This window comes from Terrapene carolina, unplaced genomic scaffold (genome assembly GCF_002925995.2).
Source record: "Terrapene carolina triunguis isolate 2854851 unplaced genomic scaffold, T_m_triunguis-2.0 Scaffold42, whole genome shotgun sequence".
In the NCBI taxonomy this organism is placed as follows: domain Eukaryota; kingdom Metazoa; phylum Chordata; order Testudines; family Emydidae; genus Terrapene; species Terrapene triunguis.
In genome coordinates, this window is record NW_020664393.1 from 40,175,064 (window position 1) to 40,199,810 (window position 24,747).

The following is a 24,747-nucleotide window of genomic DNA, read 5'->3' on the forward strand; positions in this document are numbered from 1 at the left end:
GAACACAGGCAAAGAGTGGAGAAACAGCGCCATCTATACCAATGTGCACATATCACATTCACTCAGACACCTGCAATGGTGGAGAAATCCAGAGCCCGGGTTTGCTGTTCTGGGAGTGCACCCAGCAGTTTAACTATGCTGCAGGAAAGGTTTAGTTTAGGAATGAGTAAAAACAAAATGTAATTTTAAAAGTAATGTAAATTTGGAGCCTTTCAATCCTTACAGTATCCCTTGTAAGAGAAATGTTGATGACTGGAAAAAGGGATTCTCTCTGGCACAGCTTCAGTATGGTAATGGAAAATGGCAAGGATCTTAGATGTGCTAAAATTCTATTGGAATGTAAACTAGCTGGATAGAACAGAACTACTGTATATCGAACTGCACTTATGTACGTCACCTAAAAAAGTCTGGGCAAGCCATATAGTAGATAGGCAGCAATCAGGCCTTGTCTAGCAAACTAGTCACGCAGGAGAATGTTGGAAAGTGTGATATTCCCACAATTACATGCTGAATTTAAAGCTAGGATCCTGTTACAGCCAGCAAGCAGCTTTTTGAAAAAATCAGATAAATCATGCCTTATGTCCTGGCATGATAAGCCTTGTTTGTATAAAAGATCAAGGAGATTACTTGGGTCTGAACCTTCCTTTTTTAAATCCATGTAAAATAGATTTATCTGTAGACTTGTAACTAACGTCTCTACTGCTCCTTGATTGTCAATGTTTAAGAAATATGACTCTCTGCAGTAGTGGCATTCAGTTCTTTGGCTTCTGTTCCAGTATTTAAATTACTTGGTTCCACTTTTTTTAAAATTTCCTTTGAACTTAGTGAATTCAATTTTCATAGAGGATTGCCACAGCCAATTTCATAGCATTACCAATTATTACCTGGTCTCCTTTAATATGTAAATAATTTCTTCTAGTCTGGAGGGATGTTTGATCTGAGTTTTCACTGGATTTCCTCACTGATCCTGAAATGATTCAGGATACTAAGTTTATTGGCAATGTCAAATTGAATGATTTATCTTTCTCCCACATAAATATATCGAAGAAATGCTCTTTAATTGCTTGTTATGCTGCTGGCATCTTTGGCTTTTTGACTGCACTCTGTTGCTTGGGGCAGCAAAAGAAGGGGCACATATGTTTTTATATGTTTCTTTTTGGCTCTTTCTTGTTAGTGATATTAACAGTAATAATAAATTTTGTGATTAGTTACTCTTTGGTTGGACATAGGTTTAAGGACATACACTTTCCAGGAAGTTGTGGAATCCCAACATGATGTTAGGAGCTTTCTGCAAAGGCCACACAAGTTTCTCATCAGAGAGACTTGGCTGTTGGTGACATTTTAAATTGAATGGTGTAATTATAGTAGCCTTTATAAGTGTCCATGTGAGCCTTATCTCAGAGAAGCTGTAGCTGAAAGGTGGATGACTTCAATATGCTGCCTATAACTACCATTCTGAGTACTGCACATAGAGCCTGATCCAAATCCCATTGAAATGAATGGGAGTCTTTCCAGTGACTTAAATTTACTTGGGATTAGATCCTTAAAAATTAACTTTAAAGATATTGTAAATCTCACGGTGAGAGGGCATGATTGGTCTGATCTAGCTGAAGTCATTGAACTTCAGTGGATGTAGGTTTGGACCCAAAAATCAGTGGCAGTTAAGTGTTCACATTTTTTTCCAAACCAATCCCTTATTGTTCTAACTTCTTGAGTTCTAATCTAATTTGCCTTTGGCAAAGTGGGAAAACATTTTGAAACCATATTAACTTTGCTTCCAGATCTGTAGATAGCAGGGCTTGAAAAGAATTCCAGGTCATCTAGTCTTAAAAACCACCTCAACTACTTTTTTAGCCAGATAATTCCACTGCATAATTCAGGTTCTTTCAGGAAATGTGTTCTTATTTTAAATCTACATTTTTAGTTTTAGTTTCAATTCACTGTTATCTCCTTTAACTTACCACATTCACTCCATAAACAATGCCAAGCTGTATTTGAAATATCTGTGAGACATATGACAGTACTCTGGAAAAGGTGGTTTACTTTGCAAGATTGCATTTTTTCTCTCTCAGAAAGAGCCACCTGAGTGATCATTTGGTTTACATGGCAAGCACTGAATATTTATTATATCATTATCATAAATTAATTTTCCAGCTAGATTCAAATTGCCTGTGGGTTTGCATAGATAATTTAAATCAAACCACTCTTCACATTAAAAAATGCAAATACATACCAGATTTCAGCCTACTGTTTTATAATAACTGGGTTTTGATGTAATTACTGTGTCATGTACATTCTTTATGTATCAAGTACAAGGATAAGCTACAGAATACAAGCTAGAACTATGCACCTATTTATTTTCAGCAGTTTTGGGAATTGTATTTGTCTGTCCTCTCCTGGTGACTCAGTTCATGATGTGTGCTTTGCATGCTTTAGTTGTGATTGAAATAAATTTTATTTGCATCTTGCAAAGTGCTCTTCTTCTTTCCCTTAGCTGTGGTCTAATACATACTTAGGATTGCCACCTTCTGGTAAAAGAATAATATGGTTTCAGTTCTTACCTCTGATCATCTGTTCGCGACAGTGGCACCGGAGGAGGAAGCGCTTCTGTGTCCGAGAGAGCTTTCAGCATAGCACAAGCAGACTTGTGTTGCTAAGGGCTGTAGAAGCACAGCAATTGAAACTAAAAAAGAAAGGGAAAATGAATTACATAGATGTTAGGTGAGTTCCCTTATAGACCACACAGTATGTCTGTGGTGGAACTGAAACAAGAGCCTTCTGATGCACAGTCCCTTTTTCTAATCAGTAGACCACACTGTCTCTTTGTACTTTGTATAGTTCTTCATTTTGAGGATGGGTGAGAAGAAGGCTCCCCTTACTTAACCAGTGAATATTGTTGTGCTGGAACAAGTCACTGTATTTGGCTGAAACGTCTTGTAAAAGAGCTTTTAAAAAATGATGTTGCAAGCTAGAAGTTGAACGTATGTAGTTCACTAATCTCATCACAATATCCATTGTTTTTTTTTCCAAGTCCCCAGACAATTTACCACACAAAACAGTCTGGTGAATTATGCAGTGAAGTGTGTTTAATGAAGGGTGTATCACTGCCAAAATTAAAAAAAAGCCCTTCTCTTTCCCTGTCATAGAGGGAAGCAAGTTTGTAACAAGTAAGTTTACTTTCTGCAGATCTAAATAATTTTTTTCAAAAAGGCCTTTTACCTTTGCAAAAATGTTCTCTCCTGTGGTATAGGTTTCTAATCGTATTAAGCACAAAAATTCTTCCTTGAAAATTTCAGCATCATAAAATCTAAGAAATAGCAAAAGCTAGGTAGTGTCACTTACGTCACTTGATTCATCCACTGCAGGAGACGTGTATTTAGAGTTTTTTAAATTGGAAAGCAGTGCTGACAGACAGTCCTCGTAAATTACCTCCAATCTTCCCTCTGCCCTGGAATCAGGCAGAGGAACTTGTTTCACATGGTTCACAGTATCATCTTTGTTTTTATCTCTAGGAAAAAGCTCCTTCAGCATTTCCCACATGCACTGCTTCACAAGTTTGGCATCCAGGAAAGGCTTTTTCTTTTTAGCTAGTTACCCACATTATTCGAAGAGAAGCAGCTGTTGCTTTTTCCTGCATAGTTGCTGATGTTGTGAGAATGACATTTGCAGTGTGATACAAAGACTTCAGATTTTCAATTTTGAATTTTGTCACGTTTTGCAACACTGTCAAGAGGATGGGCTGCGTTGAAGTTACTGTGCTTTGATTCAAAGTGCTGCCTCATTTTGACGACCTTACAGATTGATACAGTGGTTTGGCATATTAGCCACAAGGGCTTGCATTTATGAGGTGTCATAATAAAAAGAAAATCCTCTGTCCAGTTTGGGTTAAAAGCCCGTTTTTTTCCTGTCAATTTTGCAGTGCTTACTCCCACTCACATTCATTTTTTGCTTCATTTCCATCACCAATGAAAAAATGAGTGGCATCTTCGCTCAGTCATAGCCAATGCTATTGTGAGAACTTAAGATCCAGTAAGTTACTTACTAAGGAAGTCATAGGTAAGGCTAAGATTTTGTCATGGCTATTTGCAGTAAAAGTCATGGACAGGTCATGGGCAATAAAGAAAAATTCACAGAAGCCGGTGACAATAAAGGAAGTTTTTGGAAAGTGTAGGGGACAATTTCCTGGTGCAAGTGCTGGAGGAACCAACTAGGGGTAGAGCTCTTCTTGGCCTGCTGCTCACAAACTGGGAAGAATTAGTAGGGGAAGCAAAAGTGGATGGGAACCTGGGAGGCAGTGACCATGAGATGGTCGAGTTCAGGATCCTGACACAAGGAAGAAAGGAGAGCAGCAGTATACAGACCCCGGACTTCAGAAAAGCAGACTTTGACTCCCTCAGGGAACTGATGAGCAGGATCCCCTGGGAGAATAACATGAGGGGGAAAGGAGTCCAGGAGAGCTGGCTGTATTTTAAAGAATCCTTATTGAGGTTACAGGAACAAACCATCCCGATGTGTAGAAAGAATAGTAAATATGGCAGGCGACCAGCTTGGCTTAACAGTGAAATCCTTGCTGATCTTAAACTCAAAAAAGAAGCTTCCAAGAACTGGAAGATTGGACAAATGACCAGGGAGGAGTATAAAAATATTGCTCAGGCATGCAGGAGTGAAATCAGGAAGGCCAAATCACACTTGGAGTTGCAGCTAGCAAGAGATGTTAAGAGTAACAAGAAGGGTTTCTTCAGGTATGTTAGCAACAAGAAGAAAGTCAAGGAAAGTGTGGGCCCCTTACTGAATGAGGAAGGCAACCTAGTGACAGAGGATGTGGAAAAAGCTAATGTACTCAATGCTTTTTTTGCCTCTGTCTTCACGAACAAGGTCAGCTCCCAGACTGCTGCACTGGGCAGCACAGCATGGGGAGGAGGTGATCAGCCCTCTGTGGAGAAAGAAGTGGTTCGGGACTATTTAGAAAAGCTGGATGAGCACAAATCCATGGGGCCGGATGCGCTGCATCCGAGGGTGCTAAAGGAGTTGGCAGATGTGATTGCAGAGCCATTGGCCATTATCTTTGAAAACTCATGGCGATCGGGGGAGGTCCTGGATGACTGGAAAAAGGCTAATGTAGTGCCCATCTTTAAAAAAGGGAAGGAGGAGGATCCAGAGAACTACAGGCCAATCAGCCTCACCTCAATCCCTGGAAAAATCATGGAGCAGGTCGTCAAGGAATCAATTCTGAACCACTTAGAGGAGAGGAAAGTGATCAGGAACAGTCAGCATGGATTCACTAAGGGCAAGTCATGCCTGACTAACCTAATTACCTTCTATGATGAGATAACTGGCTCTGTGGATAAGGGGAAAGCAGTGGATGTGTTATTCCTTGACTTTAGCAAAGCTTTTGATACGGTCTCCCACAGTATTCTTGCCACCAAGTTAAAGAAGTATGGGCTGGATGAATGGACTGTAAGGTGGATAGAAAGCTGGCTAGATCGTCGGGCTCAACGGGTAGTGATCAATGGCTCCATGTCTAGTTGGCTGCCGGTATCAAGCGGAGTGCCCCAAGGGTCGGTCATGGGGCTGGTTTTGTTTAATATCTTTATTAATGATCTGGAGGATGGCGTGGACTGCACTCTCAGCAAGTTTGCAGATGACACTAAACTGGGAGGAGTGGTAGATACGCTGGAGGATAGGGATAGGATACAGAGGGACCTAGACAAATTAGAGGATTGGGCCAAAAGAAACCTGATGAGGTTCAACAAGGACAAGTGCAGAGTCCTGCACTTAGGACGGAAGAATCCTATGCACTGCTACAGACTAGGGACCGAATGGCTAGGCAGCAGATCTGCAGAAAAGGACCTAGGGGTTACAGTGGACGAGAAGCTGGATATGAATTGACAGTGTGCTCTTGTTGCCAAGAAGGCTAAAGGCATTTTGGGCTGTATAAGTAGGGGCATTGCCAGCAGATAGAGGGACGTGATCATTCCCCTCTATTCGGCATTGGTGAGGCCTCATCTGGAGAACTGTGTCCAGTTTTGGGCCCCATACTACAAGAAGGATGTGGAAAAATTGGAAAGAGTCCAGTGGAGGGCAACAAAAATGATTAGGGGGCTGGAACACATGACTTATGAGGAGAGGCTGAGGGAACTAGGATTGTTTAGTCTGCAGAAGAGAAGAATGAGGGGGGATTTGATAGCTGCTTTCAACTACCTGAAAGGGGGTTCCAAAGAGGATGGATCTAGACTGTTCTCAGTGGTACCAGATGACAGAACAAGGAGTAATGGTCTCAAGTTGCAGTGGAGGAGGTTTAGGTTGGATATTAGGAAAAACTTTTTCACTAGGAGGGTGGTGAAGCACTGGAATGGGTTACCTAGGGAGGTGGTGGAATCTCTTTCCTTAGATGTTTTTAAGGTCAGGCTTGACAAAGCCCTGGCTGGGATGATTTAGTTGGGAATTGGTCCTGCTTTGAGCAGGGGGTTGGACTAGATGACCTCCTGAGGTCCCTTCCAACCCTGATATTCTATGATTCTATCACCTGTCCCTGACTTTTACTAAAAATATCCCATCATAAAATGGGAAGGGACTGGGCAGGTGCGGGGTTGCTCGGAGCTCTAGAGTCCCCACCACCCATGGGGGCTCAGAGCTTCAGGGTCCCCCCTGTACCCTAGTGTTTCCCAAAGTGCATGTTGGGTGAGGGGGATGGGCAAAGATTTAGCTGCAGAAGGTGCAGAGGATTTATAAATTAAGATGGGGTTGCAGTGGGGCTGTGATTGGTTGTGATTTCCCTTGGGGGGACCTCAACTTTAAAAAAATGGGGAATCTCCCCCCCCCCGCCCGATAACATTAATGACATTTCTGGTACTTCCTGTTTGTATTTGGTCCAGATTATACCATATGAATAGCTGTTTGGTTTTTTGTTTTTTCCACAGTAGTTTGGTATTACCAAAATGTTTTCTTTTGGAATTTAACCTCCTTTTACAATTGACAATATGTCTAACTTGATCTAATGTCCAGAAGTAGAATTATATTGCTTTTGCTGTGTGGATGTGATACATACATATTTTGGAAAACGTAAGGAGTAATTCATTATGGAAAAATCTTCCAGATGGCTTGTTCGGACTAGTTTTCAACATAAACATAAATGTGCTTCTGATGTTAGTCCCATTTAAGATTGATAGTCTTGTAAATTGCAGTAGGAACAATGTACCTTGAACTAAAATACATTTATTTAAACCTAGCAACAAATATGTTAATTATTTGTTTCATAACATACAAATCTCTCCCATAGCCCAGATCTAGTTCCCTATTGCAAGCAGAAGAGGAATTGGATTGATTCCTGATGCTGTTCTCACGCACACAGATGTGCTGAAAGTTGAGAGATCATCTCATAGATCCCACATTGGCAGAAGAATTTAGCTCCTGTGGAGGGAATAAAAGAAGGGTCTGTCTGCCCTTTTGCATGCCACAATCAGACAGTACTCTGGAAGCTCAGAAAGCGTCCTGTAAGACAGAGGTCCACAAACTGTGGGGTGAGCCACCTAAGGGGGTGCTTAGGAATGTTTGGGAGGTGCAGCGGGGCCCGGGCCGGCCCCAGCGGGTGCAGGGAGTGCCAGCTAGCCACTCCCTGCCCCCAGCTCTGCTCCGGTCCTGCCTGCAGCTGTATCTCCGGCTCCCAGGCCTGCACCTGGCCCCGTCCCCAGCCTCGGCGTGCCTCTGCTCCCAGCCTTGCCCCAGCCTCGGCCGTTGGCTGTAGCTCCATTCCCAGCTGAGGCGGGGGGCGGGAACAGGGTGGGGCTGGAGCCGCACCTGGCCGTGGGTCTGGCTGCTGGCCCTCACTGCAGCCCAGCCGTGGCTCTGCTCCCACCCCTGGCCGCGGCTCCGGCCCCGCACCACTCCCGGCCCCACATCCACCCCCAGCTGCGGCCCCAGTGTCGGCCCCCTATCCGCATTCCCCTGAGCCATGGCCCTGCTTCGGACTCTGAAGGGGGGTGCAGACAGGGTAAGGGGGGCAGCGACCCTCAAAAGTTTGGGGAACACTGCTGTATGGTGTTTTAATGGGGACCCAAAATAGATTGTAGATGAAAACCCCACAATGTCAAAAGTCTCTGCCTCTGAGAAATGAGAGCCTCTGTGTCCCAATTTAGTAGGATGGATGGCTCTCTTGTGCCAAAATAATCCAAAATCAGAGTAGTTAGAAATGTTGAAAGTCCTCTCAGAACTGCTGGATCTTAAATCATGGCCAAATTCTGCCCTTCTTTACTCTTGTGCAGCACAGTTGACGTTATTGTTCTTTCATGGATGTAACTGAAGCCAGAATCTGGCCTAAGGGAGTGTGTTCAGGTTAAAAGTTACGTTTTGAAGAGGTGGTAGAAGTACTGTTTGAGGAACCAGAACTCAGTGGGTTAGTTGAATATAGTGGTTCATTATAGGTATGGGATGGATAGAAAAGCGAGCCTTGGGAAGATACACTTTTTAAGAGGGAAAGCTGAGAATGATGAGATACGTTCTTGTTGATTCATGAGTGATGGGTTTCTACTAGTTTTTTGCTGTATTTGGTTCAGGGGCCAAAATATGGGTTACATTTTTGCTTGGATCCAGCCACTTTGCATGGGTTGTAAATCAGGGCAGGATTTAGCTCTGTCTTTTTTTTTCTGCAATTTATTCTGACTTGGGTCTGAACTGTGTCCTCCTTACATAGGCCAAAGTAGATAGGTATTTGGCCTCAGTAAACATGGTAGGGATTACTTCGTGGTTACTTTGTCAATTTGTTACCTACCTTGTGGCCTTTCCACTGTTCTTCTTTTCATATTTACTAAAATATAAAAATATATGGAAAATGTGGAAGGGGGTTGAATATAAGTTTACATTGCAGCTAATTTGTTTTTGTATTTCTCTTGGCATAATGACTGAACAAACCAGGAGTGGCATGTTGAGATATATAAGAGTTTGTACATTACAGAAAAACTGCATTAAATATCATTGTAAATTCCTGGAAAGATACAGTATCTTAAATTTCATTTGTCTCTCCTTCTCTGTTTCTGCAGGTTCGCAAGCATGTGAATGATCTGTATGAAGACCTGAGGGATGGACATAACTTGATCTCCCTTTTAGAAGTCCTTTCTGGGGATACCCTGGTGAGCTTTCTTTAATCACGGTGCAGTTATTTCAGGCCATTGTATACCCATTTATCCTGTTTGCTAACTCTTCAGATGTGGGCTGTTAGGATTCTCTTTGATATATTCCACACTATGCGACCGTTGATCCCAGAGGCATAAGTTATATTTCTGTTGATACATACCACACCATGAACAGTGTGGAAATATGAACTATTTTTGTTAGTCTTCTTCTATGATCATGAAACTTCTTTCTTTTTATAGATTAATGTACTAGTTCTTTATCTCTTTTCCTTTTTTTTTGTTTTTTGTTTTTTTTGGATTTTCTTTAGCAAATGTTGGATGGTTAATATTATTTCACATTAAAGAAAACAAAGTACAAATAGCAAGGAAAAAATGTCCCTGAAATTGTCTAACACACTCCTCGGGTGTCATTTCCTTTCTTTGTGAGCATTACTTCCCTTGCTTGGTATTTGTTCTCTTCATTATGTTCTTCTGTTCATGCTCTTCTCTTCATTTGTGGTCTGTCTTGTGTCTTTGCTGTCCTATCTTCTGTCTGTTATATTCATTAGCCAAGGGAGCGAGATTTTTTGAAGACCTTACGGTTGGTGAGTTCAACAGAAGCATGCGCGTATGAACAGCATGAGGATGTGGAGGATGAGGATAAGGGGGTAGGTGCCGACCCCCATAACTATACTAACTTAGTATTTGAAGTGTGGTGACTGCTAACTTAAAAGTAACCTGTTAGTTTGGTGTTCTGCAGTAGTTCAGTGGAAAGGACAAAAGAACTCATGTTGATCAACCAGGATATACATATTCTGGGAAAGACTGATAAGATGGAGATATGGACAAAGACTTTTTTCATTCAGTTCATTTGCAAACAGTGACATGCAAAGCTTTAAGATCTCCATTTATTTTCAATCACTGCACTTACAAACGTTGTACAAATACAACAGTATGTAAGCGACAATCAAAATATTATGGAACTATGATATTTTATATTCAGTTACACTAAGATTTCTTTTTATTTTCAATCACTGTAATTTATGTAGCAATTATGCAAATAATATAAGCAAAGGGTGAAATCTTGGCTCCATTGAATGGAGTAAAACTCCCATATACAACACATGTACAACATAATATTATATGAAATTATGGAATTTAGATTAATTATGAAAATATTCTTTTGCGGTTTATCATCACAAAGATGGTTGATCTGATTTAACTATAGTTACTTTTCAAAGTAGGTAGTGCACAGTGGTAGTTGTCATAGATATGTGTAGTAAATATATTGATTGCTTGTAGGGCTTATTTTATGGCACAGATGCTGAATACCAATTTTTTGACTTATTTATGTCATCCAGAAGGGAAATATCTACTTAAAAACTGTAAAGTGCTGAGTATTGGCTGGTCCGAAGGAAGTTGTTTCATGCCTCTGTAGAACCCACATTGCTAGTGTTTGCTAAAGCAACTTTGTATGTTAGGGGGCCAATTTCTATCCTTGGATGCACAACGTGTCATGCTGCTGTTGTGATTTCATTGGAATTTGTGTGCTTTCATCCAAGGGCGTAATGTGTCTCAAGACACTTGTACTTTAGCTATATAATATTTCCCCTCTGTGATCTTATATTGTTACTTTTTGACAGTCTGGACTTCAGCAAACTCTCCTTGTTTTGGAAAGTAAGATGCCAATTCTGTAGTCCTTAGTCCCACTCACGGAAGTTATTCTATGATAAAGACTGCAGGGATTGATCCACACCTATCAGTAGTTTTAGAACAGATTGAAATCTTATATGGTAACTTGAAATTCCATTTTTGTGTTTTAGTCTATGCTTCTTTTCCAATTGCATTTTGTCATGTTTCCTCTTGGCAAACACGTGATATCCCGTAAGGGGGAAATAGTTCAACTAAGGAAAATCTATGACTATCTGACTGTTTCACAGAGATTGTCTGAGGAAATACTCATATTCATCGCTGAGCTGTATAAGTGGTTTGTAGTATGCTTGAGCATATTACTGGGAAAGTTTGTGAAAAATCTGAAATAAGGAAGAAGGATATTAATATTTGGATATTATGATGACATAAATTTAACTACTTTCCTCTGACAGCTAAGTAAAATATTCCTTTTCTGTGTAATTCTTCCTCTTGGTGATTTTACACTAACTGCATGCTGTTTTGCCGTGTTTCCATTAACACACCATGCATAATTGTTTTATAGTTTCTTCTTTGTTGATTTGTTTTTGCTTTGGGGTGAGGGGGATCCTTTAACTTCCTTCATGCCTCACTTTCATAAGTGTTCAAATAGTAGATCACGCAGTTCTGTTAGAACAGAAGTTAATGAAACTCTGCCTGAGGAAGGAGTACACAGTTAGGCACTAAGACGGTAGTTATAATTTCTAAATATATATTTATTAATATATAGTTAAAACAAACACAAAATCTAAACACACATCACACCAGCATAGTAAGGTAAGTTTTCTTATCACATTATTACTAGAGTCATTAATTGGCCAGCTCAGCGGTACACATGATTATTATTTGTGATTTGGTTTAACTGAAGTGTTGTAAATCTTTTGTTATGATGCAGCATCTAGTTACTGTATTTCCCACTATGGCTTTGATCCTGCAATCTGGTTCATATGGGTAGGCCCCTGTGCCCATGAGGAGCCCTCTTGACATCAATAGCACTTGGCAGGAACACAGGCACCTACCGTAATGATCAGATTGCAGGATCAGGGCCTTTGATTCTGCTCTCCACTAGTTGTGCAAATAAATGTCAACTGCAATGAAAACAGGCTTTCTATAAATTCATAGCTCCATTACTTTTCCTTAAGTTTCAATTACACTTTTGTAATAGATGTTGAAACATTAGTGTTTTAAGGATTTAAAATGGAAACTTTTAAATCAGATTTTTTACCTTGTAGGAGTTTTGGTCTTTGGAAAATCTCACAACTTTCATTTTCTAATTTTAGCCCCGAGAGAAAGGTCGGATGCGTTTTCACAGACTACAGAATGTACAAATTGCACTTGACTATTTGAAAAAACGCCAGGTATGGTAATAGTTTTAATAAATAAAACTTAAGTGAAAATTGCACTTATACAGATAATAGAAACTTGATGAGGGAAGGAACAGCTATGCTATTTGTTCTTTTTTAAAATGCATACAGTAAAAATGGTTGGAAACAAGGATCTGATTTATTGTGGTGCCTGAACTGATGGTAGTGGACACTTGGTGGTAGGGGAGATATTGAGCAAAGGTGTAAAGCCACCTTTGTTCCTCCCTTGTTCTAGGGTGGGGGTGGGGTGGGGGGTGATCATCTCACTCCCAGCAAAGCAGCTGCAGATATTGCCCTAACTTACACCCAGCTTTCAATGGCCCCAAGTAGCCATTCTGGCAGCTGAGAATAGCTGAAGCACAGTAGCACTCTGGCCAATGCTCCCTTTTCACAGGAATTCTCCCAACCTGCATCCTATGATGCCTCCATGTCATAGGGCAGGTAATTTGTGAGAATTCCCCAGTAATCACTTATGGCGGCTTTACAGCCCTTTGGTGCTGGCAGAGCTGGCATGAAGAGCCGTGAGCTGTGAACTGGTGCTGATAAGCATTTTTTGCTGGCTTTGAACACTTGCTGGAAGAATAGAAACGTGATACAATAGCAATACGTTTGTTTTAAATAAGAAATGAGTCATCTAGTAACATTTGCGCAATAAGGATTTAATCCCGCACCGCTGGAGTCAATGGGAGTTTTGAAGCTAATCTCAGTGGGAATAGGATCTGCACTAAGAAAATGAATGTTCACACAAGCTGACAATCAAAAATAGCATATTTGTGCAGCCTAGACGCTGGTGGTTTGGTAGTGCTATAGCTTATTGCTAAATGGGAGACCCTGGGTCAATAAACCCATAAGACATGCAACGCACAACCAGGTGCATTTTTATTAAGGTGCAGCAGTCAATGGAGATTACAGGTCTCAGCATACAGTGATCTGTTATGATCTGAATATTCAGGACTCTTGAATCAAGGTAGAATATTGTATGGTGGCATCGGTGGTCTTTTCCTACACGTCCATATTAAATAGGATGGTTACTGTGCAGTCTGTTCTATTTTACACAGCTTAGGTGTAGCTCTTGGGTCCTTGGCAAGTTGCCAATGTGACCCTGATTTGTGTAAGGTTTCAGTGCCCCTGCCAGAGGGACTGCCAGTCTGGAGGAAGATGATACTTGCACACAAGTGGTTATCACAGACTTCCAGGATAAGGGAACTTTGCCAGCAGTTGGGGTAGCCCCCGAGAACCTTGAAATAGAAAAGCCACAGTCCTCTGGAGGCTCATTTATAAATGATATTTGGAAGACATCTTGCAGAAGATTGGCTGGGTGACTTCCCGTTGGAAATACTGTATTGTGATTTAGGTTAAATAGGCCCCAAATATCCATAATTGTGAGGGTTAACTTTGGAAAGGCAAATGAGTAAAATAAAAGCCATATGTGACTGTAGTGTACATTTTTGTCAAAACTGAACAGCTTTTATAATATAATAGGAGGAAAAAATTAGGATCTCTTAATTTTTTTTATAACTCTTGGATATATTGTCTCCTTGTTCCATGGGGAATGCCTACTGACAGTAATTATATCGATGTGGGCAGATCAAGAAGAAAATATGGCCTGGCACATTAAATGTTGATACAGTGTGTATTCTAAAGAACACACACAAATAATTATTGATTAATATAAGCATCAAGTGCATTTTATTTGGGTCATCTCTCAATTGACAAACTAAATAGGCAAATTATTTACTGCCAAAAATTGTCAGTAACCCATTCTGAGTGACAGGTTTCAGAGTAGCAACCGTGTTAGTCTGTATCCGCAAAAAGAACAGGAGTACCGGTGGCACCTTAGAGACTAACAAATTTATTTGAGCCTAAGCTTTCGTGGGCTACAGTTCACTTCATCAGATGATTTCGTGTTCTCTGTATGTATATATATCTTCTTACTATATGTTCCATTCTATGCATCTGATGAAGTGGGCTGTAGCCCATGAAAGCTTATGCTCAAATAAATTTGTTAGTCTCTAAGGTGCCACAAGTACTCCTGTTCCATTCGGAGTGAGAGATTATTGGAGTTGCAAATATGATTGACCATTGATTTTGAAACTTCAATTAGTAATTTTAATCCTGTTCATTAGTTAAGATGTGTGAAACAGTTTGAAGGTGTGAAGTGCTGTATATGTGCTTATATATGATTAATTATCAGAAATGTAAACATTATAAAATATTGTCATTGGTTTAGTGGGCCAGATTCTCTCCTGCAGCTGAGCTCTCTTTGGTGCAGGAGAGTAGGTGGAGGGGAGGGTTCCAGGGAGCCAGTTATAGCTCCCTCAGTCTAAGGGCTGTCCTGTGCTGCTCTTGGCCCTGGGATGACTTACAACAGTCCACTCCTGTCTCCACCCTGATCTACTACACCCCTAACACAGGATCTCTATTTCTGATATGTCCCTTACACCGGGATGGGGGACAGCTGGCACAGGAACCTTTATGCTAGCTGAAAGTTCCTCCCCACTAGAGTGGTTCTCAACTGGCCAGTTACGACCAGAAGCTGGGTCCTTTGCACTGCACAAAGGCGACAGATTGTATTGAACTGTGGCCTAATATATTTGTTACTGAATACATTATGAATTCAAGTAGTGTTTAGTTTAGTCAAACCCGCGTGGTGGAATAAATGTTTTCAGCATCAGTTTGTTTCAGTTTTTACATATATTTTTCTTTCCACAATGGCAGGTGAAACTGGTAAATATTAGAAATGATGACATAACAGATGGAAATCCCAAGTTGACTTTGGGGTTAATATGGACCATAATTTTGCACTTTCAGGTAAGCCTTGTTTCTCTTGACAATATACGTTCAGTCAGATACTGTGTTCTCTGGTAGGCAATTATCATGAGTGCATGAATCAGTTGCAGTAGCAATCTGTAGAAATGGTGTAATGTGGGATCTCTCTTCTCCAGTGTTTGAAAATTCTGATGACTTATATGATAAAATACACATATTGAATCATAAGCTAGTTAGTTAGACATCTCATTCCCTATTTGTAGAGAGATCACAAAAGTAGCCTATTTTATGGTTAATTTTATAAAAAACAATGCTTTTTGTGCATTTCTTTCAGTTCTAATAAAAGGGTCTTGTTTTGTTGCTCACATACAGGCTTCTTTTGTTGAACAATAAGATCAGAAAAATACAATTGTTTTTGCATCTTTTGGAGTTGCAGTTTTCTGCTGATTTTGAAAATTGAAAAAATATTACTTCCGACATTTTCTAAAAATACAAATCTGTTAAAAACATTTCATTTTGAAGGCAATACATGTGATGGTAATACTTGATCACACCAGACTGGCATTATAATTTTTGCACAGTGATTGGATTGTGTACAGTATAATTCATCTTTACAGTATGTGGTATAGAATTGCTTCTCAAAATTAGGGTTCGACAATGGCACTAGAGGTAGATGATCTAATGCATATGACTGTTAAACTTTATTTAGTGTGACTACTACATTATTGTTAGCAACTGATTCCTTCTGGTGTAGGTGTTTTAAATTATCAGAAACTTGCATAATCAAATAGCAATATGTGGCATAGCATCATACTGTTACTGTTTAGGATTTTTGGTTAAAAAACTATATTACCAAAAGCCTCTTAGAGTGTAATTTAGCTTTCTAACTGTAAATCCTAAACAGGAATAGGAAGGAGCATAAATATATAGGAAACATGCTATGTTACTATATGTATTTATGAAAATTGGAACAGGTAGGGGTTAAGTATCCTTCTATTCACTGGAACTACTCATGTCATATGCATAAGCACTTTCAGAATTGGCCTGTTGGTTATCTTGTTATCAGTATTGTGAAGCACCGAGGAGAGTTTTGGGTGCATGTAAAATGACGAGAGTAAAACCCTCAAGTAACTGTCCCTATCTATAAAGAATAATGAGGGAAATAAATTTGTAAATTATGTGAACCTCTTTGACAAGGTGTTGACCATTATTTTCCATGAGCTGGCTAACTGCACAAGACTTAAATAGGAAACTTCTTGAGTTGCAGTTGCAGATCTAGTCCAGAGTCTCATTTAATGTTCCCACCAACCTGTACTTTATGTCGTACCAAAATGCACTAGCTGTGATCTAATGTGTGAGACTTGAACAGAACTAGAGTTTTAAAAATAAATAACTATTAAACCACTTTAGAAAATATGAAATAACTAAAAATTAGAAATTCAATTTGTTGGGAGTTCTGCCTCTTTGCACATGAATGGGTGCACTCTCTGGCCCAAATTCAGAGGTGATTTTTAAGTTAAACCCCTTTGCTCTATAATATAGATTTCTTTACACATTGGAGCCTGATCTTCTCATCAGTTGCCTGCACACAACTTCTTTTGAAGTCCATGGTAGCTTGATGCAGTTGATGGGATAATCAGGTTCACGGGATGTAAATAGATCCAAGGGAGAGTGAATGTGAGGGATCTAATTTATACACCTTACACATTACCTTTGAATTTTGCCTTGCCTTTTGTTAAGGAAGTTTGCTGATACTAGCTGAGTTGGAGTCAACAATTTTCAGTGTGAAGATATTGCAGTATGCTCTGTTATTTATATTTGTTCTAATTACATTGCAAACTGGGTGGTTTGCAAGATACCAGGGATTTCTTGGCTGTGCTTAGTGATCTAAGTTGTTTGCCACAGTCATGATGCTTGTTTGGGGGATAATAATATTTCACCAAAACAGATAATGGTTCTAAGAGCTTTAATGCTAGAGGAAGGCATCATGTGAAAAATAAAACATAAAACATACAGTGTACATTTGAGGCTCAGTTCTCTCCTGCACCTGAATTCATTGGGAGAGGAGATGGCTGTGATGTGCTGAGTCAGCACCAGCCCAGTCCCAGATCAGCATAAGTTCTGCTCTAAAATATGTCACTGCCTTCTGCAGCCTATGCAAATCAGAAGGTTGCAGGTATATTCTGCTGGATGGAGCCCCTGGTAATAATACATATAGGGGTGGAAATAGTAGCATATTTTTTTTCATTCCTTTCTTCTGCTTGCTTTGCTGGGCATGTATGTTGCAAGTTATTCTGCCCTTTTGGTGTGGAAAATACACAAGGCATATATATTTCCAGGATATAGGCTTTGTTTTATTTGTGCATTTCACATATTTTTGGGGGGAAACAGTTTGTGGTTCATTTTTAAATTCAAGTACATAATGCAATGTGGACTATTTTGTGTGGTATTATGTCTAGAACACTTTGTCAAACTAATAATGTATAGAATTATATACTGTATATACAGTGTGCAAGATTAATTATAATTGTATAGACTGTGGGTATGTTTACACTACCCACTGGATTGGTGGGCAGCGATCGATCCAGCGGGGATCGATTTATCACATCTAGTTTAGATGCGATAAATCAACTCCCGAGTGCTCTCCCGTCGACTCCTGTACTCCACCGCCGCGAGAGGCGCAGGCAGAGTCGACGGGGGAGTGGCAGCAGTCGACTCACCGCGGTGAAGACACCACGGTAAGTCGATTGAAGTATGTCGACTTCAGCTATGTTATTCACGTAGCTGAAGTTGCGTAACTTAGATCGATCCCCTCCCCCCCACAGTGTAGACCAGGCCTGTGTAGCAAATTCTTCCTTCATACCTATACAACTCCACTGAAAATGGAGCCGCACAGGTCTAAATAAAGGTAGAATTTGGTCCTGTAAAAATATGTACAAATTTTGCAAAATATCATCTGTATAAATGCATGAACTTTTGTTTCCAAAGTCCTGCGTTTAAAAATACTCCCAGCTGACCTGCACTCAGCTTAATTACAGCTGATTTAAGAAAGAAGGAAAATAACTTCCAGATTGAAAAGGCCCCAAATCTGCCAAACTTCAGGAGTCTCAGGCACTTCCAAACTATCACCCAACAGACTTTATCTTCTTCAGCTTCCCGTTGTCAGACTCGTCTTCACATGCCACCCATATCCTTAACCTGTGTCCCTTCCCAGCAGCCCATGTTCCATCCAGCCCTGCACACTCTGGATGATAAAATGCAGAGAAAGCATCATTCTCTCAGACGCAGCGTGGGCTGGCATCATCTCTTTCCTCTAATCAGCCAGCATGTGTTTTTGCCACTTGTGTCCTTGCCTGTTAGGGTATGTCTACACTGCAGCTCGGAGTGTGCTTCCCAGCACAGGTAGACAGGCAGGTGCTAGCTCTGTTTGAGCTAGCATGCTAAAAGTAGCAATGTAGTGGGCAGTAGCACAGGCAGTGACTCGGGCTAGCTGCCCGAGAACATACCCTGAGGATCTGGGTGGGTTTGTACACAGGCAGCTAGCTTGAGCCGCTGTCCATGCTAACCCTGGCTACACTGCTACTTTTAGCACGTTAGCCTGAGCAGAGCTAAGGCATATCTGTCTACGTGTTCTGGGAAGCATGCTCACAGCAGTAGTGTAGACATACCCTTACTCTGGTCTCTGCTCCATGCTAATCTGTTTGCCAGTTGATTCTTCCTCAGTCTGTCTCAAGGCAGTCTGTTAGTCTATTGACTCAGTCGTGTAACTGTTTTCCTTGCAGACAAGAGTAGGAAGGATGGTCTAGTGCCGTGGTTTTCAGACTGGGGTATGCATATCCCTAGGGGTACGCAAGCTCTCGTCAGGGGATACGCGAGAAAAATCCTGTAATGGCGGACAACACACTTTATTTAGTAAGATTTGGCATTCTAATCATAGGTATATTATGACCCTACTCAGATGGGAGTACACTGTAGACTACATTATTTGGAAAGGGGTACACAGCCTAAAAAGTTTGAAAACCTCTATTGGATATAGCACCAGGCTGAGATGCAGGAGATTCGCCCACATCTCCCGAGCAGGAACCCTCTTTTTGTTCTGTGTTTGTACAGCAGCTAGTATAATGGAGTCTCGGTCTATGACTTGGGCCCCTAGGTGCTAGGGTAATACAAATAATAATAAAGATAAGGAGACCTGTGTCCAATTCCCAGCTACCCTGGATTCAGCTTCCCACCTCAAATACAGATTTACTGTGTGATACCATCCCCCATCTTTAAAATGGGGATAATAGTCCCTTACCTCGCAGGGGTGTTTGGAGGATAACATCCACTGATAATTGTGAAATGTTCTATTATCATTCTGGTAAAGGACATATGAGCACCTGAAGAGACAGACACACATGAAGACTGCCCAACTACTGTAGCCTTCCCATTTCCTTTGTCAGGTTACTAAACGGTCAGAATGTGAAATTTTGACGCCTACCATCCATGTGGCCTCTTCTGCTTTGGTTATTGTGACTCCTCCTCTTGGCTGGCAGCAGTCTATGAGGCATGCTGCCTGCTTTTCTGCCCTCTGTGCTTTGATCACGTGGGTATGGGACTGAGATTCTGGGAGTTGGGCTGTTCCTCCTGCCATCCTCCTTTCATGCCTATTTTTGGTCTTCTAGCAGAGTTGGCTGGCCTTGAACTCACTCCAGACATTGGGCCGCCATCCCAAGGATTCATGTTTAATCTGCTCCTGATTTAAAACAGCCAGCGGAAGGTCAAGGACTGATCTTTTCAAAGATTTAAAGATGGAGTTAACACAGTCAGTGGTCTAATCTTTGGTTGTTAGAGGGGATGAATTAAGCTACATACCCTTGAGATTTTTGATTCCCAGTATGAAGCATTGGAGCATAAAAGACAGCTTTTAAAGGAGATACTTGCCCTATTTTTGTCCCCCAGAAGAACTCACCTCCAGCAACTTGTCATATTTGCTAAACCTCAGCTAAAAAAAATTGGGCTGGATTTTCTGGAGTTGTTGCAGCTATCAGAATCACAACAAAGGCACTATGCAATGAAGAAGAGCTCTGTGTAGCTCAGAGTTTATCTTTCTCATCAACAGAGGTTGGTCCAGTAAAAGATATTACCTCAACCACCTTGCCTCAGCAAAGGCAATAGCCATTTGAGCTGTTGGACTGGACAGTCATATTTAGACTGTGCTCCTAAACATGGTACATTACATTGCCATTTGGCTCATCTGGTTGATTCTCCCCAGCTGTAGCTGGGTAGGCCTCATAAACTCACCCACTAAGAGCATGTTCCTTTTTTACTTTGCCTGATATCATCTCACTGGATACCTTCCATATCCCTTTCCTGGGTCTTCCTCTGTTGCTGAAGTCTGTGAGCTGTTGCGTACCTGCATAGTACCCACAAGCTTAGCAGCTCGTTCTGATTTTGAGGCAGTAATTGCATGAATAAGCTGACACAACTGTGAAGATGAGCTTCTGTTTATGCTGGAAGGTAGTCCTCTTGGTTTCCTTTCTGGAGCCCTTCTTTGGTGCTCAGATAAGCAATTTTAAGTTTCAGGCCGTATTTGGCATAAGTTTAGCTCTTTGTGTAGAGTCCTATATGTGGTCTGCTTTCTGCTGTGCTACTCAATGTAGCTCTCCTGGCTGGTTTCTGATAAGAAGGTTGCTGTTGTACTGAGGACCAACACTTTTAGTTAACTGCGACAAGCCCCAGTGGTGCTGATTCTCCACTTCATCTGCTGTGCTGTAGAGGCAAAAAGAGACCATAAAGAAACAATTTAAAAGTCTATCTTAACTCATTAAAACCCAGTTTTGCTCATGTTATTTAAAGACGGTAGACTCTGGAGTCAATTTAGAGGGCAGCCTGAGTCTGCTTTATTCCTGCTAACTACATGGCAAGGAATTATAAAGAATAAATCAACACTGTAACTCTGTGTATAAAAACTGGGTGAACACAGTGCTGCAAACTAATGACCCACATGGCTTTCTGCTGGTGATGTCACCATAAGCAGGGCCGGCGCTTCCACTAGGCGACCCTAGGCGGTCGCCTAGAGCGGCAGGATTTGGGGGGCGGAATTTTGCCACTCTCGGCGGAAATTTGGCGGCGGGGGGTCCTTCCGCTCTGGGTCTTCGGCAGAAATTCGGCGGCGGGTCCTTCACTCGCTCCGGGACCTGCCGCCGAAGTGCCCCGAAGACACGGAGCGAAAGGACCCCCGCCGCCGAATGCTCAGAGGAGAGGCGCTGCCGCCTAGGGCATCAAAAACCCTGACACCGCTCCTGACCATAAGCAGTAACACAGCAATTCAAAGTCAATAAAAGAATACAAGTTAGGCAATCACATAAGGATAGTCTTGATTATAGTAAAAGGAGGCTATGTTTATACACCAGTAAACAGATGAATGCCATGAGTTAAGCAATAACCTTCCATGGCCGTTTGATATCTCAATCTTAACCTTGTTTGCACACAAGCCTCGCTCACAGACACAAATCAAGTTATAGTCAAGTTCAATGTTAATAGTTTAAAGATTTTATCTAATCCTTTTGTCATCTAGGTATAGTTTTCACCTGTTGATGTGTGCTTGTGTTTCAGATAAACTCTGTCTGTAGTCTCTCTTTAATACTCTTTGGGGAAATTCATCCTTAACTCCGGTGGGTTTGAATTTGGCCTTTTGCTTTGTTTTTATCTAACATACAGCCACAGGTGGCCAGTTGGTTATCTGGGTCTTCATACTTGGTGATGGTGTTCAGCTTCACTTCAGGTGTGGTCAGCTTGTCATCATGGTCCAGGTTGTCTTCTGTCTAGGTCTTGTGACTGGTGTCATCAGGGTCCAGGTTTATTCCCCAGGTTTTCACTTGGAGTTCAGTGGTAGCTTCTTGTCATGCTTTAGGATAATCATATTTCTAAGTCTTAGCTGTCTGGTTTAGATTTGTCAGGAGCGGGGCAGCTACTATATCCTTGTGTAATTCTTTGAAAATTAGTAGCATCTTTTTAATATTTCATAGGCTGTCTTCAGTAAAATATAAAATAATGTGAAGTGCTTAGGATTATTAGCAGACATGCCAAACCCGCAAAAAAATGCAGAAATGTGGCTGTTTTTGGCTTAATTGGCTTGCGAGTTGCTTGTTGGCTAGTTTTTGGCTTGTAGCTTGTTGCTTGTTTGGCTTGTAGCTTGTTGCTTCTTTTCTTTGATCGGCTCCCTGCAAGCAAGGTCAAGGAGGGGGCAAGCAGGGGCAACAGAGGAGAGAGTCAGGGGTGCACAGCATGCCCACCACAGTCCCAGACTGCACGCCGGGGGGACCTAGTCACATAGAGTGTTGGAGTCCTTAGGGATTGGGTTGTTTCAGCCTTTGTTTTCGCCTTTTTTTGTTTGGGATTGGGTTGTTTTGGCCTTTGTTTTTAGCTTGATTTTTGGCTTATTGTGAAAGTTGGGGTGTTCATTTACGGCGTGAAAGTTGGCAACTGTGGTTATTAGGGATACATTTTGAAACATTTCTTGGGTTTTAGCAATGCAATTCCTGTTCAAGTAAAAGGAGTCACTCAGCTGAAACTGGTAACATTGTTTTTTAAGTGTTTGTATGCACCTTTGTCTCACTGTAAGAAGCAAACACAGTTTAGCCTGTTGATACGTTTCCATTTTAGGATGTTATTCTGAAAGTTGATTGGAAAGTTCTTTTATTGCTTGATATATTTAAGCAAGGTACTGAAGTTCTCACACAAATAGTTTTAACTTTTATTACAACGTCATACAGTGTGGGAGACCTGTTTTTCACAGTGGAACAATGAGATAGCAGTAGGGGAGATGGAAGCAGCATAGAGGAGGTTTTAGTGTAGAGTCAGGAAAGCATGCACAGTAAAGGACACTTGCTAGGGGTGTGGGAAGCTGACTGGGTGGGCTTACGTGGTCCTGGTAGTGGGAGTACTTCTTGAGAGTTGCATATGCATTCAGTTTCAGTGACTTAACTGGTATTCAGAGTTTGTAGGCATCCAGACAGAAACCTGTTTTTGTAAACATTGACAGGGTCACTGGTCCAAGCCCTGAAAACAGAGATGTTCTCAGAACATAAGAACTTGACAAGTCTTAAACCGGTTTCCATGATAATACTTTACATTTCTGCTTAGATTTGTTATATAGCTGTACATTTAGTGGCTATTTTAGCAGAGCTATTCTCACACTATACACTCACAGAGTAGGGGGAGGGGAAGAGAAAATATATTTTTTTCAACTGAAAACCCAAAGGAGATTATAAGATTATACTTTGCTCAAATTAACCTCTGTTTTGCAACAATTTAACTGATATTTTTCTAGGCAGATTGACTCTTTCAACTTTCGTTTCTCGTTTACTTATCTGCTATTTTAAAGCCTCTGCTAAAGTCCAATACCTTGTGCATAATGCTGCTGACCTGAGCAAGCTGTATGACACGTTGTAATAAAAGTTAAAACTATTTGTGTGAGAACTTCAGTACCTTGCTTAAATATTGCACCCAATAAAAGAACTTTCCAATCAACTTTCCAATCATCATTGCAATAATGAAATTTAGGACTATTTATATCTGAACTGTCAATGATAATTTCCTACCAACTGCTTGAAAAAAGCCCCACAAATAAAAATCTGCACCACAATGCACCCTCTGTTCATTAATCTTACTACATGTACCATTGAGTAAGAGGTAGAAGTATATTCAAGGTTTTAAGTTTGCAATACCGTTTGCTAATTAAATCCCTCCTGGTATTTGCTTTGCTGTTTGTTTTGGATTTGCAGTTCTGGCTAATAGTTTCAAAGGTTGCTGCGCATTTTTCAAGTTTATCTTATTTGAATTTACCAAATGAAACAGGAAGTTAAAATGTAGATGAGACTTTTCCATTGCCCATAAGTGCTATGTCATCTCTGTGGAAGGCCATCAGCATTGGAGTTTAATGCTGAGGCAATGATGTTTGTTTAAGAGGATTGGTGTCCAGAAATAAGCCACAGTGTCTAATCAGACACAGGGCCTGCCTGGGCAAAATGCCATGACATTTATTGCGTGTGCATTTCTCATAAGCAAAATGGCTACTTACTGAGGAGGATGGAAGTGAAGTCTGGAAGAAATTAGGATGCAAACTGGAGTTCCTGATTTCCTGAGAAGGATTTAAGTGTACGTAAATATACTGAAATAAATGAGTGTGTGGCTATAATTTACTGTGAGCCAAATGGGGAATGTCTGTGGATGTGTAAGGGCTGAAAAGGAAGAACAATCTTTAGATCCTGCCAAAGCTCCCTTGAGTCCTGCTAAACATTCCCCTGGAAGAAAATATTTCAGAAGGAAAACGAGAAAGAAATCAACTGAGGAGGGAATAGAGTCAGAACAGATTAAAAACAATGAAGAAAAAATCCAGAATGAAACACGGATTTCAAAAGAGACAGAGATTCTTTCCTGGGGGATGGCACTGGGCGATTCCTTAACGCAGAGGATGCCAGTGGACAGTAATGTTCTGCCTGTGAGTACAGACGTTTCAATTGATCTTGTTAAAGAAAAAGCTTTGCCGAGTGAAGCAAGGAGTGATTCTTTCAATGGGGACAGTTCTGTTGAAAACCAGAGATTCACAAAGTCTGATGAAACAGACACATGGTTAAATGAACAAGACGAGAGGAGTTTACAAAAAGGCTGTGCACAAAAGAGGAAATATTTGCATGATGACAACACAAGAGAACTAATATTCCAGAAGAAAGTTGGTGATTTTCATTTTGCAAAAGCAGCTAGCTTGAACTCTGTTAACCACAGTAAACAGTGTGAAGAAATTGGGTTAAATGACGTTTCTTTCAGAGTTAATG

The 24,747-nt window shown here is 40.9% G+C and overlaps 1 protein-coding gene across 1 annotated transcript in view; it reads left to right on the forward strand.

Moving 5' to 3' along the window:
• Positions 1-24,747, forward strand: part of DST (dystonin) — a 361,566-nt gene that overhangs the window by 101,165 nt on the left and 235,654 nt on the right. Inside the window, exons 3-5 of the mRNA XM_026654897.1 lie at positions 9,036-9,125; positions 12,077-12,154; positions 14,879-14,971. Of these exons, the coding sequence (XP_026510682.1) occupies positions 9,036-9,125; positions 12,077-12,154; positions 14,879-14,971 (261 nt within the window). The remainder of the gene's footprint in view (positions 1-9,035; positions 9,126-12,076; positions 12,155-14,878; positions 14,972-24,747) is intronic.